Below are 15839 nucleotides of genomic sequence, written 5' to 3'. Positions count from 1 at the left end.
AAGCGGGTTAAATCAATACAAATACAGGGGAAAAAATATATACATAAATATATATATATATACAGCAGGGTAAAACCGTGTCTGCTGCTTTCACGCATGGAGAGCGGAGCCGGCAGCGTGTGCGTGTTTGTATGCGGTGCCAAAAAGAGCAGCTTCCAGGTCGACCCGCAGCAATCTGCACCGCGCTCCTCAGACAATGGCCAAGTTCAGACGGCAAAAATTGGTAATAATAAGAGCAGAGCCGCCAAACTGCGCCCGGACTGCTTTCTGGTGCGCCACAATTCTTCTCCTCCTTATCCACTACGAGACTGCCCGTCCCTATGCGCGTAAAAAAAATCTATGCAGTGCATATGGATCTTTCTTCCCCCCCCCCCCCTTCACCTTTTTTTTTCACATGTGAAACGCCATTGAGATGGCGAGCACGCAAATGGGAATGCTATCATGTCTCATAAAAGCGGGGCTACGGTTTTCACCGTCTTTTAAGACAGACTCCAACTTGCAAATCCCCTTTTTATGTTCCTACGTGCAGAATGATTCTTATAAACACAAACGTGCATGTGAGAGGAGCTGCGGGGTAACCGCATGGCCCCGCGATTTTAACGTCGGAGGGAGCAGCGGGTTTCCATCCCGGGTACCGCGGATCACTCTCAGTCTGTTCCCTTCCTTGGGCAACTTTTATGGCAGAGGGGGGTGAGCCCGGGCACGGCACCTCGGGAAAGTGCGTAGTGAGTCACGGAGCTGCGAAGGACGATCCCCGCTTCACAGCCCCTCTGTGTTTGCACGTGCGGGTCCGCATTATTGCTCTAATTTATCACAGAGCCAGAAATGCTTTGTCACTCTCGAAACAATAAATGAGGTTCAGAGCGAAGCCTTCACAATAAAGGGGTCGGATAACCGATCCCATTGTGCTTATCGTTGTCGTCTCGAGCAATGCCTGTATTTTGCTGTTCCCCCAGAGCGGTCAGCGCCGTCCCTCCCCTCCCGCAGCCCTCGGGCAGCACGGACTCGGCACGGAGGAGCTCGGACAGCGCGGAGCGGAGCGGGTCGGCCCAGGGTGGGCACGGGGCAGCGGGGCACCCCGCACCGCTTTTCCAGTTCAGTGCCGCACTGTGCGAGGCTGTGCTTTACGTACAGCCGCTGGATGCGGGAGGTGTCTTTACGTTTAACGTTTTAATTTGTACATGCTAATTAGGCTGCGGGTCTCCACGGTTCTATCAGAGGCTAGCTGATCGCTTCCCTCTGTAAGGAAGTGGCCGCTAAATACGCTTTCTGTCCCCGATCTCCGTTCCCAGAAGCCCGTCTCGCAGAGCCGTCCCGTCGGGCACAACGGATCGTTACTGATGAAGGGCCGAGGAAGGTTCTGTGCAGCACCGCACCACCTCGGGCGCGGCCCCAACGCGGCCCTCTGTAGCGGAGCCATCGAAAAAACTCCGTGCCCAGTGAACTTGTTGCTCGCTTTCAACTGTGCTGCTCATCCCGGCTCGGGCCGGTGCCAGGCGCAGGGGCACAGGAAGCCTGGGGTGAAGCCGCCGCTCTCGGGATGAGGAACTATTTGGGCTCCAAAGCCGCCCGCTCTGGGGGTTCGCTGACCGTCGAGGGGCAGCGGCCGTGCTGCTGCTGGGAACTGCGCCCTGGCCATGTGTTTTCCCGGTGTGGAACACCGCTCTCAAGTGCGCGAGGTGGAAAGTTTTGTTCACGTCAATTATCTCCAAGCTATTCCCGCACGGTCAGTGCAAGCGGAGGATTCATTCCGTTTTCCAAATGAAAACCCACGGACACTTCAAGTAAAAAGCGCACACTCCAGTGGGCCGTGCCTTCTCTTTGCATACATTCATTTTTTTCTCTCTTTTTTTTTTCTATCACTTTTCTTTGCTCCGTCCCGCCAGGATCTCTCACGCTTACGGGCTGTACGGTTTCCAGGGCTCCAATGGGGCTTTCCCTGATGGAGGCGAGGAACAGAACTTTCCCACTCGCTCGGAAATTGCCGAGGCTCCGGCGGGAGGGGGGGACGGGACATAAAAAAGGCCCCAAATCCCCCCTGGGGCGCCGGGACAACCCCTGCAGGTGTTGGGCCAAAGCTGCAGGGATGGTCCAAAGAGGTGCGTGCGTCACTCCCGTCCCCTCTTGTGGACCACTAAGGGAAGGAATTGGGGGGTGGGAAGTGGGTTCTTGAGACAGTGACTTGAGCCCACGCGCGTTGGCGAAGGGAAGCGCGGAACCGTGCGCGCCGTCGGGCTGAGCCAAGGTTGACGCCCGCGGGCCCAGTCACGCTGTACTCGGGAAGGCGGGGGAGGGGGTGGGGGGGAGGGACGGGGGCTCGGCCAGCTGCTCCCGCAGCGTGGGGAGCGGGAGGGGCGGAAGGGAGGGGCCATCAGCTCACGGCATAATCAAAATCTAAAGAATTAGAAAAAACATAGTAAAAAGGCTGCTTTTCCAGGTTTAACACAGCAATTAGATATTAAATGATCTAATAATAATTTTAAAAGAAATAAATAAACGGAGGGAGAGGGGGGGGCGGGACGGACGGGACGGATCACGAGTCGCTTTATTGCGTCTCCACAGACTTAAGCGCTCTATTTGGACAACAAATAAATAAATGAAAATCAAAATTAATCCGGTGTGTAATTGATGCCCTCACTCCCTTGACGGGCTCGGGTCCCTCGGAGGCATCGCCCCCCCAATCCCGCAGTCCCGGGCCGCTCCCGGGGTGCCCGCAGCGCTGCGCAGGGCTGAGCGGGGCCGGGAGGGGCCCACGGCGCCCCCTGGTGTCCTCCCGCCGCCCCGGGAGCACTCGGAAAGTTGGTTTTGTGCAGCAAGCCGTGTCGTATAAAATTAACGAGGACCAATAAAATTAGCTTCCATGTTTCAACTGTAAAAGTCCCCGAGAAAAGCGAGGTGGTTCGGGGGAAGTGGAGGGGCTCTGGTTTGGCTCCGCTCTCTTTGGCCGAACTGGGGCCCTTTTATCTAAAGCCCAGTGCACAAACATATAGCTTAATGTGACTAGTGTTCTTCCTTTTATTTCTTTCTCTATGGCAACCAATATGTTCTGCTCAGAAATGTTCCCCCATCAAGGAAACAAATGATCGGGAGGGAGCAGCTCTATGCGGCATCTGTTCCGATGGAGCGCACAGAGTTAACCCCGCTCAAAGGAGCGCCGGGCGGCGGAGAGAAGTGGAAAATGAGCGATTCTGCTCCCCCCGCGAGGAAACCGACACCTCCCGGGCCCCCCAGCCCCCATTGATCTGCCCATCGACCGCTGCCAAAGGACTCATGCGAGGGAATTAGGGTGATGGCGAGGATCGCGCGTCCAAAAGAGCAGCGACGGGTGCGGAGGGGGGGGAGGGGGGGGAAGGAAGGGAGTGGGATATATATCCATGTATTGAAAATAGCGCGGAAAAAATGAAAATAAAGTCGCGTCACGGGATATTGAAGCCGGGAGAAGTTTTCAGGCGCCTTAACGGGCCTACTGATTTCACCCTACACTATACAGAGCGGTACCGACGACGCTGAGCCCACCAGAGCCGGGAGTTCTGTCCGGGCACACCGACCCGGGACCTTCGGGCCCGAGCTCAGCTCTCCGCTCTCCCTGGCCGCCCCCGTCCCTCCCCCGAACCGCCGACCCCTGCTCACGGCGTTCACCCCCCTGCGCGTCCCCGGGACAGCAGGTGCGGCCCGGCCAGAGCGGTGCGTTTTCCAGACCTTTCTTTATCCACCCCCACGCCACCCCCACCCAGCCCAGGCCCGAGTGATACAATAATGAAAAGTGAAGCAGCCTCCAGCAACCTCCCCAGCCCCGAGAAGCGCTGTGCCACCCGAGCGCCGGAACCAATCCGCGCTGGCTGGAATATTTCAGCACTACGGTGCAGTTTGGTGGAGATTTTTTTTTTCCCTTTCCCATCCCCCCCCCCTACGGCCCCCCCACCCCCCCCCGCTTTTTTTTTTTTTTTCTCTCTCTAATGCTGCTCCCTCCCAAGCAGTTGCCGTGGGTTTCCCCGCCTTGTCCTGAAGCTGTTGAAAAACACCCATCCAACAGGCAAGAAAAGTAGATGAAAAAAAAAAAAAATGCCAAGCACTTACCGAGCGCACTCCCAGCACTGAGGAGATACATTTTTGCTTTAATTTTGGGTTTTAATGGGGTGACGGGGGCACACCGCGCGTTCTCGGCTCCGGCGCGGCTCTTCCCGCTCCGCTTTTCCCTCGCACTGACTCCGCCGAGCCCCGCTCTCCGCCCGTCTATTATTTTCACCAAAATATATGAAAATTTATGCAAATGGAAATCAGCACTAACTGTTCTCCCCTTGTTATACTTTGGGTTTTTTTCCAGACAAAACAATCACACTCCGCGAGGGAGGGGGGCGGGAAGAGTTGGGGAACTAAGTTGTGGGTTTTTTTTCTTCTTTTAAATAAAAGGCGCTGCTCCCGCCGCTGCCTTATCTTGTTGCTGCTCATGGGAGGTGGGGGGGGGATATATTTTTATTATTATTATTGTTATTATTATTATTATTATTTAGGGGTGGGGGGGCTCTCCCTCCCCCCCCCCTCTATATTCAGACGTGGATCTGTTTGCAGAGGCGCTATCACGTTCCATCGGGCCACCTGAGACGGCTTTTGAAAGCGCGCACTGTGAAATTCATAGCGGTAATTTAGACAAAATCCTCACTGTATATTAATGAAAGACGGCCCCATGGCACCGCTCCTATCCTCCCCATTCAGTGTAAACAAAACACGAGACTCGCTCGGCTTTTTGAGCCCGATCCAAGCAAAATCGGCTGGAAAGGAAAACACGGGCTCTGGCACGGACCGCTCGAGCGGCTGCACCTGGAGATCTCCCGTTGAGTCAATGGAATCTGTGTTGGGGTTTTGCTAGAGATTTGAAGAAATATAAAACAGAAGACCTTCGGGGACACAAAAATAACTCCCCCCCCTCCACTCAACCTCGTTCTGTTGGGGTTCACCACCGCTCTCCACTCGGGGCTCCCCCACGCTCTGGCGCGGACACGCGTGGCGTGGGAACCCCGAAGCTCCGAGCGGTGCCCCCGCGCTGCCAGTCCCCGCGGAGCGCTCGGTCCGCCCGCGCTGTTGTTGTCGCCACTTTCCCTTTTCTTTTTTTTTTCCTTTCTTTTTTTTCCCCCTCGGTTCACTGAGGCCGCCCGTGCGCGGCGTTTCCGCTTGGGCGCATCTCGCCTTCCCCCGCCCCCATTAACCCTTTCCACCCGCCCGGGGCTCCCTCCTGTCTTCCCCCCCCCTCACCACCACCATCACCACCCCCACCCTCTTCCCTCCCGACGGGGCGGCCCCGGGGGCAGACAAAGGGAGAAATAGGGGAAAGAAGGAAATAGGAGGGGGAAGCATCCCGGGGGGGGGGGGGGGGGCAAAGAGATGGGATGAGGAGGGGAGCATAAAGGTGGGGATGGTGCTGTTGTTTCTGGTGCTGCCGTTATTGTTGTTGTCATTAATTATGGTGCCCCCCCCGCACACACGCATACACACACACAAACCCGCTCGCCGGGCTCGAAGAGTTAAGGGGAGGAGGGCAGGGACGGATGGAGGGGAGGAAGGAGGGAGGGAGGGGAGATGGGGGCGGAGGGAAAAAAAAAAAAAAAAAAAAGAGGCGAGGAAAGGAGAAGCCGGGGGGGGGTGTGATGGGTGGGGGGGGGGCACTTCCAGCTTTGCCTAAATTAAAAAGCAGCCAATCGGAACGGGCGGAAGGGGGGCCGCGCTGTCCGTCACGGGGCGGGCGGCCAATCGGCGGGGGCGGCGGCGGGCGGGCGCCGAGCTGCGGGGCCGGGCGGCCCCGAGCGGGGAGGGAGGGCGGGCGGAGGGAGGGGAGGGAGCGGGCACGGCCCGGGAGAGGGAGGCGGGGAGAGGCGAGCGGCGGGACTCCGGCCCCGGCAGTGCGCGCCGCCAGCCCGGCAGCCAAGTTCCCCGCCGGAGTTAGTGTATAAAGGATACCATATATGCACACACACATACGCACACCTCTCCGGCAAAGGCGCTCCTCCTCCGCCTCCTCCTCCTCCCTCGACCAACTACTGGAATTAAAATAAAAAAAAAAAAGAGAGAGAGAAAAAAAAAGCAAAACAAACACAAAAAAAAAAAAAAAAAAGCGAAACGAAACGAGAGAGAACGAGAGAGAGAGAGAGCGCGAGAGGGAGAAACAACCCGCGAGGTGCCGAGAGAACCCAACTTTGGGATTTTTCTTTTTTTTTTTTTTACTTTTTTTTTTTTTTTCTTAATCCGAGCTCCTCGAGGAGAAGCAGGGAGAGACCATGCCTGGCTCGGGCCGGGGCTGCGGCGGAAGGGCAGCGGCGACGCGCTGCCTGCACGGGGCAATGAGCGCTCCGGCGGCGGCGCAACTTTGAGAAATGCATCATCACCGCCAGCAGCATCACTGCGGGAAGTTTGCTCCGGACGCCGGCGAAACTTGCGAATAAAAGAGCGAACGGAGAGCGAGGAGGAGAGGAGAGCCGGAGAGAGAGGACGAGAGATTCCCCCCCCCTGCCCCCCCTCCCCCCCCCCTCCGCTCCGCGCCGGGAGGAGGAAGAGGAGGAAAAGTTTCGCTCGGAGCGGGGAAGGCTGCGCGGCGGAGATGTACTCCTAGGGGAGCGCCGGGGCGAAGCGCGGGGGCTCGCCGGTCCCCCCCCCCTCCCGGCCGCTTTTTAGCCTTTGTTTGGTTTCCTCCCCGCGAGCGGCGGCAAAGTCGGGCGAGAAGAAGGCGGAGAAGCGAAAAGCGCAAATCTCCTTTTATTTATTTTATTATTTTTTTTTCCCCCCCGGAAAACGAGAGAGAAAAGCCAAAAAAAAAAAAAAAGAAAGAAACCCCCACAACCAACAACAACAACAACAACAACAACAACAAACCACCACCAACCCCACCATCATCATCACCCCGGCGGCACCGGCAGCACCGAGCGGCGGCAGGCGAGCAGCCCCGGCGCTCGCCCAGCGCAGGACGGCCGGCGGACGGGCGGAGCGGAGCGCGGCGCGGCGCTAGCAGGTGAACCCCGCGCCCGGCGCCCCGGCGACGCTGGGAAGGCGGCGGCGGCGGCGGCGGCGGCGGCGCGGGCGGCGGCCCCGGCAGCGGCCCCGGCAGCGCCGGGCAAGGGCGCTCGCGGCGGCGGCGCGGCGGCGGCTGCGGCGGCGGCTGCGGCGGCGCGGCGGGGGCGAGCGGCGGGCGGCGGGCGCGGGATGGCCGCGGCCACCTCCAACCCCTACCTCCCCGGCAACGGCATCCTGGCGGCCGGCTCCATCGTCCACGCCGACTCGGGCGGCGGCGGCGGCGGCGGCGGCGGCGGGGGCATGCAGCCGGGCGGCGTGGCCGTCACCTCGGTGGCGGGCGGCTACCGCGGCGACCCGGCGGCCAAGATGGTCCAGAGCGACTTCATGCCGGGCGCCATGGCCGCCAGCAACGGCGGCCATATGCTGAGCCATGCCCACCAGTGGGTGACGGCCCTGCCCCACGCCGCCGCCGCCGCCGCCGCCGCCGCCGCCGCCGCCGCCGAAGCGGGCTCGCCCTGGTCCGGCAGCCCCGTGGGCATGACGGGCAGCCCCCAGCAGCCGCCGCCGCCGCCGCCGCCCGACGTGAAGGGCGGCGGCGGGCGAGAGGAGCTGCACGCGGGCGCGGCGCTGCACCACCGGCCGCCCCACCTGGGCCCCCCGCACCAGGGGCACCCCGCGGCCTGGGGCGCGGCGGCGGCGGCCGCCCACCTGCCCGCCATGGCCGGCGGGCAGCAGCAGCAGCAGTCGCTCCTCTACTCGCAGCCCGGGGGCTTCACGGTGAACGGCATGCTGAGCCCCGCGGGCGGCGGGCAGAGCCTGGTGCACCCCGGGCTGGTGCGCGGCGGAGACGCGGCGGAGCTGGGCGAGCACCCCGGGCACCACCACCACCACCACCACCCGCACCCCGGGCACCACGCGCCGCACCACGGCGCCGTCAACAGCCACGAGGCGCACTCGGACGAGGACACGCCGACCTCGGACGACCTGGAGCAGTTCGCCAAGCAGTTCAAGCAGCGGCGGATTAAGCTGGGCTTCACGCAGGCCGACGTGGGGCTGGCGCTGGGCACCCTGTACGGCAACGTCTTCTCGCAGACCACCATCTGCCGCTTCGAGGCCCTGCAGCTCAGCTTCAAGAACATGTGCAAGCTGAAGCCTTTGTTGAACAAGTGGCTGGAGGAAGCCGACTCCTCCACCGGCAGCCCCACCAGCATCGACAAGATCGCGGCGCAGGGCAGGAAGAGGAAGAAGCGGACCTCCATCGAGGTGAGTGTCAAGGGGGCCTTGGAGAGCCACTTTCTGAAATGCCCCAAGCCCTCCGCCCAGGAGATTACGAACCTAGCGGACAGCCTGCAGCTGGAGAAGGAGGTGGTCAGGGTTTGGTTTTGCAATCGGAGGCAGAAAGAGAAACGCATGACCCCGCCGGGGATCCAGCAGCAGACCCCCGACGATGTCTACTCGCAGGTCGGCGCCGTCAGCTCCGACACGCCGCCCCCTCACCACGGACTGCAGAGCGGCGTGCAGTGAGCGGGGGCTCCGCGGGGCCGGGCCGGGCCGGGCCGAGCCGGGGCCGCACCGGGAGCGCTCCGGCGGCGGCGGCGGCGGTGCCGCGCTCACACACACGGACACGGACACTCACACTCACACGCACGCACGCACGCACTCACACACACACGCGCTCGCGGTCCGGGCTCGCTCGGACCGCCCGTGTCGGTATATGTACGGATAGAGGCGGGCGCCTGTATCTTATCTATCCATGCGGGATCGATACCGAGAAGGGAGCGCCGGGGAAGGTCGAGCCGAGCGAGAGCGTTTCCGCTGCGTTGGGAGAACGGGGTGGAGATGCGTAATGCACCAAAACTGCAGATGTGCCGGGGGCTGCTGTGGGAAGAGGGCTCGGCCGGGTGGGTTCTGCCTTGGGTTTCTGTTCGGGGTTTTGCTTTTCGCCCCCCCGTGAGCCCCTCTCGTACCGATGGGGTCTGCACCTCTCCCCTCCTCCCCGCCGTGCTCTCTCCCCTATCCCCAAAGGGCTCTTTTCTCAATCACGGAAACTTTTTTTTTTTCCCTTGCCTTTCCTCTACCCCTTCCCACCTTTTTTATTAATTTTTTTCTTTATTTTCTTTATTTATTTTCTTTCTTTTATTTTGATTTCGATTTTGATTTTTCTCAATGGGAGCGATCCAAAAAAGAAAAAAAAAAAAAAAGGGAAGCAGAAGCAGAACGATGTGATTAATCAGAGGGGGCCTGCTGCGTGCCAGCACCTCTGTTTTTCTTGGCCAAACCGTAGGATTTTGGTGCAAGGCAGACATCCACTCTGAGAACATAGATATCTATAGAGCGATATATTCTGCAGAATGAGAAGGGCCACTTTTTTTTTTTCCAGGAAGAAAAATAATAATAATAATGAAAATATGCACACAGCACTAAAAAACAAGCAGACTGCGTAGGGAGGCAAATACATATATATATATTTATCTATATATATAGGTATAGCTATAGAACAAAACTATGGAAATACATGCCCGCACACCGAACACTGACCCTGAGGAGAGGGGGGCGGGAGGGGGGGAGATAGACAGAAACCGAGGGGGGGGGAAGGGGGGGGGGGGGTTGGAGTGGCCGCTGGTCCCTAAAGTTGGAGCTCCATAGAAGGACTGCGCTGAATTGAGGGAGCAGCGAGAGGAAGGGAAACCGTTCGGGGCTGTCACAGTCCCGCTCCTGACGGCTGCCAATCATCACGGAAGAGTCATTAAAAAAAAAATTAAAAAAAAATCCACTGCTAATATTTTTTTTATTAATATTTTTATTTTTTATTTCTGGACTGATTCAGATAAAGGGATTTAGAAGGACTGAGCATCTGCAGCTGCACTTATCTGAACTTCTCCTCTCCTAAATCCGTTGCCAACTTTGATTGAATGGGTGCTGTGGATGTGATTATATAATACTGCCATTTCCAAGCAGTGTTTTTGGTAGGTTTTAATAAACAGACTTTTCAAAAAGACGGCAATATAGAATTGTTAGATCCGTTGTTGATCTAAAAAAAAAAAAAAAAAGAAAAAAAAAGAAAAAAAAATTTGCTTTATATTTTCATTAAATGACTTCTTTTAATATTTTATTCAGAATACCTATGAACTGCTGCAAAACGGTAATTTATTTTTTCCCCAGATCTTGTATTACGTGTTTTTTTCAGACGAGCACAAATCAAAATGAAATGAAACTATGGACAGTTGTTAGGTAATAAGGGTATCTTTTGATGTGATAATTTGATTGTAATTTAATTTGAGTAGTGATTCCGTAAGAGCTGATTGAGAAAATAAATTTGTTAGAATGAACGACTCTGTGTCTGCTGCATCCGACGCGGGGCCGAAAAAAAAAAGTTCAGCTGAGGCCGCGCTTGGGGCGGAGGGAACCGCGCTGAGTGCGGGCACTGCGCGGGGCCCCGCGGAAGGGACAGCGCGGGGCTGCGCCGTGTGACGCTGCGGAGAGAGGGAGGAGGGGGGGGTTGTGTGTGTGGGGTGGGGGGGGAGGTGAGGAGGGAGCCGGAGGAGACGGCGGTGCTGCCAAAAGTTCGGTGTTGTTCAAAAGAAGGGGACGGGGCTGATGGGGTACGTGCGTTGTTTTGACCAGTTATCTTGTGTCTTGGAAAGATTCGTGCCTGGTTTATCTGCAGGGTGTAAGGAGAAGGTGCTTTTCTTTCCCTGGAAGGATGGCCAGGGGGTTGCTTCCAGCCATCCCCCCACCCCCTCCGCCCCGCACGCTGCTCTGCTGCTGCTGGGGCTCCGGCCGTGGGTGCTCCGTGCTCCCGCAGCAGCGCTGTCACGCGGGTGCGCCGAACGCGACGCGGTGCTCCTCGGCCGCTGCGGTGGGGACGGGTTGACCCTCCCCTCCCCCCATCCCAACCGCCCCACAGCCGCCGTGCGGGGGCTCTCCGTGAGCAGCCCCGGCCCCGCGGTTCCTTCCTCCCCTCCTCTCCCTCCCGAGCTGTCGTTGCCGGCGGTGTCAGCCCGTGAATCGCGGCCGTGCGCCGGGCGTCGTAGCGCCGGATCGTGGCACCATCGCATTGTCGGGGGGTTTGTGCGATGCTCAGGGCCTCGCTGGTAAGGAGGAAAGGAAAGGGAAAAAAAAAAAAAGAAGAAGAAAAAAGGCAGATTTTAAGTGTAATAAAAGAGGAAGAAAAAAAAGGAAGGTGACGGCAGCGGTTCTTTGTTCGCCTCCCGGAGCTCCGGGCCCGGGAACGGCTTTTTCGCGGACAAATGTCAGCCACGGAGAGGGAACGCGTGCATCTCTCGGTGGTGTTTGGTGCCCACGTTTGGACGGTCACAAAAGGCTTCGCGCTGTGCGCTGCTAGGGGATGGCCTCGGCTGCGTGCCGGGGCAGAGGGGCCGGGGCTGGGCAGGGACAGCGCTCGGCTGCGCGGACTCTGCCAAATGCGGAGTTATTGTGCGAAAAAAGTGAGGCCGTGGTCAACCCCCCCTCCCCCGCCCCCAACTGAGCACTTCTGAATGCATTTGGGAACGTCAGAGATAACCGGGATAGGTGAGAGCTGAGGGCTCGTGTCGTTGCACGTGTAAATAATGAAAATATTGTCGTGTATCGCCACATCTCCTAATGCACTCAGTAATTGTTTTCATTTATAATATCAACCTTCTGTGCGTGGAACTGAGTCGGTATCGTTTTCCTCCTCCTCCCTCTTCTTCTTCCTCATTTTTTTTTTTCTCCTCTCTAAAACCAACGTCCCACAAAGTTCCCATCGCTCAGCCCGGGCCGTCCCTAGCAGGGATCGCTTGGTGCTCCTCATTCCCAGCCCTGGGCCGGGTGCTCTCACTCCATCCCCCCAGGTGCATTGCAGCCGTCGTCCGCGTTGGTTTTGGAGCGGCGGTTCCCATCGGAATGGGCCCGAAACAGCCCTCGTGTTTGGTGCCTCGTGCGTGCACACCGCGGTGCTCATCACCTGCTCTGTGCGAACGGCTTTACGTGGAGAGCAATCGGCTCTGATACGAAACGCAGTGTATACTGTTGATTATTCTATCAGTAAGTGTAAGACCTTAAATAATTTTAACAACTCGATTTGGGCGGGTTTTTTTTTTTTTTTCCTTAAATTATATATTTGTGAAATATTTATCCCGTCGAAGGTGACCGCGTCTTGCTGTAGTTATTCGCTGATTTTTGTAACCAATGATCGACACCTCCGTGCCGCTGCTGTGCACATCTGGGCAGGTGCGCACGCATCGCTCCCGTTGGAGCGGGGCTGGGGCTGCGGGCGGGGCCCCTCCGTTTGCTCCACGACTCACACTCAAAAGGGGAGCAACAAGTGGTAGCCCCGGGAGTGGGCTCGGGGCAGGGAGAGCAGTGTAGTGCGGATGGCAGAGCCGCAGCTCCGGGTCCCCGCGCGGTAATTTCAGCCGCACTTCGGAATTAAGCAACGGGCGCAGGCTTCGAAGAGAGGCTCGGGAAAGGCGAGAGAAAGGCAGCGAGCGACCCCGCGGTGTCAATGACACAGCAGTAGGGAGCTGCTTTCGGCCGAGACTCTTCGGCGAGACAAAAAGCGGAGGGGTGACCGCCGGCCGCGCTCCGAGCGAGCAGCGGGGCCGCGCTCCGGGGGCCGGCGGCGCCCACGCGTGGGAATCGGCCGCGGGCGGACGGGGCGGCGCTGGCGGGGTCCCTCCCGCCTCCCTCCCGCCACCTCCGGGTCGGCTGCGGGCAGCCCACGGGCGGCAGAGCCTGGCCGGGGCCGTCCCGGGGCGGAGGGCGGCGGGGCGGCAGCTGCCGCGGGTCCCACGCGGTTGTTTTCCTCGTGGCGAGCATTGAGCACAGCGCAGCGTCCTTTCTGAAAGATTTAAATTTCGCGGATGAATTACCATACAGCGGTTGCTTAGCAACTAAATTCAAGCCGGGCTAAGAATATGCAAGCTTTTTGTGTTCTCATTAATAAAAATGCCACTCTGACACAGCAACCTGACTTTGGATCACTGCAACTTCTGTAAAAGCCATAGGAGAATACAAACCGGCTCCTCCGTTTAATTACAGATCAGAGTGGCTTGAAACGCGATGTTTTGTTAATCCATCTTCCTAAAAGCGATGTAAAAAAATAACGGCTTTTTGAGAGCGCTGGAAAACCACTTTTTTAATGGAGCTGTCTGCCGGTGCCACCGGGAGCTGGAAGGCGAAACCTTCCCGAGCATCGCGTTCAGGCAGTCTCTCTCCCTTCATCCCCCCCCCCACCCCCCCCCGCCCCCTGCACTTTTCCCAAATCCAAAAACATTGAGACATTTGGAGCCACGGGAGAAAGATGCATCTGTATCTTAACCCGCAGTGTGATAGTATCGTTGTGGAAAGGGATGGGGGGCAAAAACTTGACGTTGCAGCCCCAGCCCTTTTCTGAACCAGCTGTGGGCATGGGGTAAGCTGCTGCTTGGGTAGGAGAGGAGCCCAAGGGACCCCTCTCGCAGCGTGTGTCTCCTGAGTGTGTATCTCCCCAGTGTAGTTCCACTTCTGTGCTTGCTGCTGTCTCAGATCTGTGGAAATACGGGATCTTGGTGATGGATGTTGGCATCGCACACCCAATCCCTTCTATATGGGAAAATGACCTCATCCAAGGAGGGCTGTGCATATATATAGGAGGGTTTAAACATAGACTCTACACCTACATCTAGATCTATATATAAAGATGTATATACACACACAGCCCTCTGTGTGTATATATGCCTCCAGCGCCCCCAAACCCCCTGCCCTGCCCAGGTTGCTCCGTGCCACCCCAGCAGGCCGGGCACTGTAAATGGCTTGGGCACAGGGTGCTGCTGGCAGCACTTAGAGCTTTTTGTGCACCATTGTGCACCCCCAGGCCCCTCTCTCGCAGAAAGGGCCGCCTGTAGGACAGACACTCAGTTTGCTGTTAGCTGGGGCTTTGCTTGTGGTGGTTTTTTCATCAGCAAATGGTTAAATTCAAACTTTCTCTCCCTGCTCCTTTATTCTTTTTTACCCCTTGAAAGTGCTAAAAAGGACTCTCAATTGTGTGGACCCCAAACCATGTTAAATTGGATTGGGTACAGATGTGTTTTTCCATGGGGTTTGCCTGCCAGAAGGACACCAAGGAACCAGGGGTCCCCCTGTCCACAGCTCTCTTTAAAGGTTCTCTTTTCTCCCCTGTAAGGGGAAGGCTGGTTTGGAGGGGGAGGCATTTTCCAAATGTGAGTTTGTGACAGAGGGAGAGAGCTCTCTCAGCAGGATTTGACCTCTGCTTACTTTAAAACATTCAACAGCAGACAAAAATAAACAAATAAATAAATAAAAGATTTAAAAAGCCCATATAACAAGTCCGAAGGGAAGAAAGGCAGTGAAGTGAGAACCTGTGAAGCCTCGAGTCCCCCAGTGTCGGGCTCACCCAGGGCTCCAGCAGAGTGTTTTGCTTCTCTTCCTAACGGTTATAGGATGACTATCACGAGGCTGCAGCACAAATAAGCGCGTTCCCTTCCATTTTGCATCTCCCTAACAGAGTTGAGACTAAAAGCCAAAATTCTGAGTGCAGCCCTTACAGAGCAGTAGGATTGTGCCAGTGCATATGTTTCCCACTCACATGTTGAAAACGATACCTTCCAACATGGGCTTGTTTCTGATAGCACATGTTTCTGCAGCTACACGGGCAGAAAGCTAAACAGAACTTTCCTGAATTGTTCCTGTTGAGGGGCAAAGAGGCAGTGCTCTGTCAGCACGACACCTCCAAGGCAAACAGAGGGGCTCAGCGAGGCACACTTACTGACAAGACGGCCATATACCGAGCGGAGGGCTTTACTGTAGGCTTGGGATGGTTGGAACCCATTTGACACCAGCACTGAACCCCGTAGAGCCTTCAGTTTGGGTGCAAACTTTCCTTAGTGGCAGCTTGGGGTGGATTTCAGGCCTCCAGTGCCAGGTGTTTGGGCACCCTGTGTGTTCCCTCATTGTCCTGTGGGTAGGACTGCTGCATACGGGGATGGTGCTTTCAGGTCCCACTGCTATGCTGTGCCTTCCAAGGTCTACAGATGGGGTACTATTCCTTCCTCAGAGGGAGCTGGGATGGGAATGGAAAAGTATTAAAAAGGGGAAAAGAGCTGAGGATGGACCCCTTGTTGCTGGTAGGCCTGCTCCTAAACCCAGCATCAAGGCTCCGAGACGTGTGCGTGAAATGGCACAGACAGACACTGTTTCTTTTCGAGGTCCCGAGGTTGAGTGCAGAAATCCCAGGGACTGCTGACTGTCCCTGAGTCCGGAGCCATCCTTTCAAATTGAAATGAATTGCTTTAAACAAGCAAGGGCTGGCTAATAGGGAACCGCATGGCTGCTATGTTTATGTGCATAAACTCGAAATTTAAACAACTTGAGGCGGTGTGGGATGCAGCGAGGCTTTATATATAGTAACCTTTTTGTTATTAGTTTTGGAAGTGCTCGGCGACGCGATGCTGCCAGCTCTGTCGGGCCGATGTGCGGTGCTCGCTCAGCTGCAGGCTCTGCTTCCAGCTGGAGCTCCGCCGCGCTCCAGCCTGGTTGCACGCAGCCAGGTAGACCCCTTGTCCAAAGCTGAAATACCCTAAGCGAGTGCGTGGTGATAGGGAGGTGTGGGGCTGGGGCTCTTTTGGCTCCTTGCCTTTGTTTCTTGGGGGTTTTTCCCACCCGTCTGCGTGCAGGTGGGATGCAGAGGAGGTGGACACCAGAGGTTGGGCTTGGGCTGCGCTCTCCACCTCCCCGCCAAGTTCGAGACAACCCGAATATTTACCACGCACAAAAGGAATGAGAACCGCTGGGCATTGATCACTGAGATAGCCCTTCCTCGACAGAAAATGGGCCCAGAAAAGCGGAGCTGAAACTAA

At 57.1% G+C, this 15839-nt stretch overlaps 1 protein-coding gene across 1 annotated transcript; it reads left to right on the top strand.

Annotated features, from left to right (window-relative positions):
* Positions 1-7164: 7164 nt before the first annotated feature.
* POU3F3 (POU class 3 homeobox 3) lies at positions 7165-9078 on the top strand. The gene has a single exon (XM_065743700.1). It carries the CDS (start codon positions 7189-7191, stop codon positions 8521-8523), a length of 1335 nt encoding a protein of 444 aa, XP_065599772.1. The 5' UTR covers positions 7165-7188; the 3' UTR covers positions 8524-9078.
* The last annotated feature ends 6761 nt before the right edge of the window (positions 9079-15839 follow it).

Source organism: Cyrtonyx montezumae, unplaced genomic scaffold (genome assembly GCF_038088225.1).
Source record: "Cyrtonyx montezumae isolate F1298 unplaced genomic scaffold, pur_monq_1.0 scaffold_3, whole genome shotgun sequence".
Classification (NCBI taxonomy): domain Eukaryota; kingdom Metazoa; phylum Chordata; class Aves; order Galliformes; family Odontophoridae; genus Cyrtonyx; species Cyrtonyx montezumae.
Note: the sequence above shows the minus strand (reverse complement) of the source record. Positions and strands in the feature narration are given on the sequence as shown.

Coding starts and splice junctions, on each gene's coding strand:
- POU3F3 (XM_065743700.1), top strand. CDS start 7,189: ATGGCCGCGGCCACCTCCAACCCCTACCTCCCCGGCAACGGCATCCTG.